Genomic DNA, 3,957 nt, shown 5'->3' on the forward strand with positions numbered 1-3,957 from the left:
TACGAGTCGTAACCAAAAACTTTTAGCTGTGTCATATTATATACTTTTTATCTTTGATATTGTATTGTTTATCAAATTTAAACATGAATAAATACAATAATAAAGCAAAAGTAATAATTAAATAAAAACGAACTAAAGTTAATAAATTTTAGCAAGTGATAATTCAAAGGGTGACTGTCAATCAAATATTTAATAGTATTCCATTTTTAAATAAAAGGCAAGGTTGAAATGGATGCACAACGCATTGTTGTTCTTTTTAGTAACTATTAAATAGATAAAGGACCTTCAAATAAAAAAGCATCTTCGCTGCATCTCTTACCTAAATGCAGCCGCTGCAAGTTATCACCGCCGGAAAACAATAAGTCGTCAATATACGAATGAATTTCTTCAGTGTCCATCTTTTTCTTGCAGTGGTAACCTAATATTTGCTCAGGGGTATCCTATAACACAAAACAACAAATAAAAACAAAAAAAAATACACTAATTTTGCACTTCACTAAGAAAGTTGAGGGGTAACCCGGGTTACCCCTGAGACCTCATCCGCCCCTGGAGTATTCCATACATGGTAGATTCATTTCAATTTTTGATGATTGTCTGGTGCTTTTAGTATTATAGATTTCATTTGGAGAAATAAGGAAGAACAGATTTGCTTCCTCAATTTATTTTAATCAGAAGACTTTATTTAATACAACATACATAAAGAAGGGTAGAAATGTCCACATCATCATCATCATACTCAGTAAATTCTACCAATAGCAAAGCTATGATAACGTCTGATGAGGGTGAGATGTAGACAGCCTGACCTCTACCCTGTAGAAATAGAAAAGCTGCTTCCAGTAAGACCAGCGTCTGAGGAGGGTAAAATGTCCACTTCTGTTATTTAAAAAGGTGTTAAAAGAAAAAGGTAATTTTGGTACATGATTAACTGGATAAAAATTAAGGATATTACATGTAGCCTCAATTATAAATAGGCATAGGAGCATCGGAGCAACTTGAAAAATTATACCAATTAATAATCACATGAATATCAATATCATCTTCACCGAATGGACAGTGTTAGTCCTCACCATCTTATGCATCTTTATGTACATTAGTCTAAGATCCAACAACTCATCCAAGACTAAGCTTCCCCCAAGCCCTCCAAAGCTTCCAATAATCGGAAACGTGCACCAGCTACTTGCTAAACATCGTCACGAGGCCCTTTGGGACCTTTCGAAACAATACGGCCCCGTTATGCAAATCCATATTGGTTCAAAACCCTTCCTTATCATCTCTTCCCCAGCCATGGCCAAAGAAATCATGAAAACTCAAGATCACATTTTTTGTTCACGCGCACATTTCCAGGCTACGAAGCGACTAACGTACAACTATACGGATGTCGCCTTTTCGCCACACAGCGATCACTGGAGGGAAATGCGCAAGCTTTTGGTGACTGAGTTCCTAGGTCCCAAGAGAGCTAAACTGGCTAATCATGTGTTGGCAAAAGAGATAGGGAGCATTATCCGTAGTCTATCGTTAAATCCGCCTAACACGGAGGTGAATTTAAACGACATGTTCTTAGAAATAGTTAAACAAAAGGTGTGTAAGGTGGCATTTGGTAAGAACTATAGAGATCAAGTGCTTAAGGGTCCATCACTTGGTGTTATGCTTGATGAAACAGTAGAATTACTGAACGGTTCCATTGGTGATGCTTTTCCATGGTTAGGTTATTTTATTGACCAATTTAGTGGATGGAATCGTAGGCTGGATGATGGCTTTAGAAATATTAATGCATACATTGAAACAATCATTGATGACCATCTCAAAGAGAACGTAGAAGATATAAGTGAAGAGGACAAAGATTTTGTGCACAGTATACTTGAAATGTCGTCCCAGAAAGATGCTTCTGGCTATCGACCCACTAATGCAGATTTAAAAGCTCTTATGATGGTAAAGTAAATTTTTATATTACTTTTAAGATTAAATAATATTAGTTAAGAGTTAAAAGTTTGTTTTTCATGTGGTTTGGTCATTTTAAACTTTTTGGTTTAAAATGAGAATTTTCGTCATAAGTGGTTTTCTTTTTTTCCTTTTCGTGACGTAGGGGTGTTCGTCAGGTTGTACTTTTGGGTGTCAAGTTTCGGTTTCAGGTTTCGGTTTCTCTGGTCTTGTTCCTAGGGTTTGAGAACTTTAAATTTAGAACAGAAACCCAACCCTAATCTCTCTCGGGTTATTCGGATTCGGCTTATTCAGATTTGAAATCAATCCGTAGAATTAGTAGAATAAATAAGCAAGTATAACTTAGAAGTAGGATAGCCACAAAATTTGAAATAGAGAGTGCTAATCGAAGAGCCTGTGATGGAATACTAAACAAGTGTCTCGCACTAGTAGTAAGTACTAGGGTATGAAACGTAGAACCGGTTTTTCAGGTATACCCTAAACCCCTAAACGAGTAAATAGTAGCCGAGCCGAATTAGAACGGTTCAGTTTTGGGTTTTGTGATTTGGAGTTCGAGTTTCGTGGATATATCAGTACTTTCTGGTTTAGGTTAACAAATTATCAGGTTGGGTCACAGATAAATGTGGCAGGCTTACTTCTCACCCCAAACACCAGATTATTTTTAACCATATTAGTTTTGTATACGCTAACTTTCAGGACATAATTGCTGGAGGGATTGATTCGACTGTTGTGGCGTTGCAATGGGTAATGTCCGAGATCATTAAAAACCCTAGAGTGATGCAAAAGTTGCAAAGTGAAATCCGAAATAGCACTGGAAGAATACAAAAAGTGAAAGAAATGAACACCACAAAAATGAGATACTTGAAAATGGTGGTGAAGGAGTCACTAAGAGTGCACACGCCTGCCCCATACTTGATTCCACATGTAAGTTTAAGCCATACTAAAGTTGATGGTTATGATGTCTTTCCCGGTACAATTGTTCTAACAAACGCTTGGGGGTTGGCAAGAGACCCAAGCATATGGGGGGAGAATGCAAATGAGTTTTATCCTGAGAGGTTTGAAAATATTGATGGTGATTTCGGACGGGATAGGTTTGAGATGCTTCCGTTTGGAGGTGGGCGAAGGTCCTGCCCGGCTAAGAACATAGCTCCACAAGATATAGAATTCGTCATTGCGAACCTTCTTTATTGGTTTGATTGGGAGCTTCCTAAAGGAATGAAGACTGAAGATTTGAACATGGAAAGCCGGGGTATCCCGGTTCTTAGAAGGAAAGTTCCCCTTTGCCTTGTGCCCATAAAGCACCAACAAATAGGTTAATTAGTGCTTAAAATCAATAATAATTAACAATGTACTTGTGTTATTGTCTGTTTGTATTTCCTTGTTATATGTTCGCATCGATATTCTTTGATGTTAGTTGGCGTTGTTTGTATTTCAATCTAGCTACTTGCAAGTTTACATTAACCATGGTGTTGGCCCGGATCTTAATAAAGAAACACATAAATAGGAGTGAAGTCAAACTTTAGCTATTAGGGTGGTGGGACGGGAGTCATCCCACTAGCTTCCCGCATTCCACACCACTTTTTTACATTATTTCTCATTCACGCCAGTATCAAATCATAACATCCCACAATCATCGTAATCTATCACTCAATCTTTCAACCATTTTTTTTTCATTAATTAAATTAACTACATTATTTTTAAATTAAAAAACATATGTATAATATAAATTAAATAAAATTTCACTAATAAAAAAAATACAAGACTTAAAAGAAACTTAAATGATTACTCAAAAAAATCATAAATAAAATTTAAAATACTATAAACTGAATTTGAACTCGCTGAGTTGTGGTAAGTCGGTATTCCATATACGCTTAATAAGATTCAATCACAAATTCAAATGCGTATATCGGCTATGTAGTGTCATAATAAAGTTTTCATAGGAGACATTTTTGTTTGGAGGACGGGTATGCATTACGGTGATATCGAATTACACTCTCTCTCATTCACGTTACCCTCGTC

General features: G+C 36.4%; 1 protein-coding gene across 1 annotated transcript; it reads left to right on the forward strand.

Annotated features, from left to right (window-relative positions):
* The first annotated feature begins 955 nt into the window (after positions 1-955).
* On the forward strand, positions 956-3,358 carry LOC143550748 (parthenolide synthase-like). The gene is made up of 2 exons (XM_077041344.1): positions 956-1,929; positions 2,635-3,358. Exons 1-2 carry the CDS (start codon positions 1,021-1,023, stop codon positions 3,253-3,255), a joined length of 1,530 nt encoding a protein of 509 aa, XP_076897459.1. The 5' UTR covers positions 956-1,020; the 3' UTR covers positions 3,256-3,358.
* The last annotated feature ends 599 nt before the right edge of the window (positions 3,359-3,957 follow it).

Source organism: Bidens hawaiensis, unplaced genomic scaffold (genome assembly GCF_021521415.1).
Source record: "Bidens hawaiensis isolate Kalapana, Puna unplaced genomic scaffold, B.hawaiensis_p1.1 tig00016156_1, whole genome shotgun sequence".
In the NCBI taxonomy this organism is placed as follows: domain Eukaryota; kingdom Viridiplantae; phylum Streptophyta; class Magnoliopsida; order Asterales; family Asteraceae; genus Bidens; species Bidens hawaiensis.

Excerpts from the sequence above, each read along its gene's own strand:
- LOC143550748 (XM_077041344.1), top strand. The coding sequence starts at position 1,021 with ATGAATATCAATATCATCTTCACCGAATGGACAGTGTTAGTCCTCACC. Across the intron at positions 1,930-2,634 it reads ATTTAAAAGCTCTTATGATG|GACATAATTGCTGGAGGGAT; the intron begins GTAAAGTAAATT and ends GCTAACTTTCAG.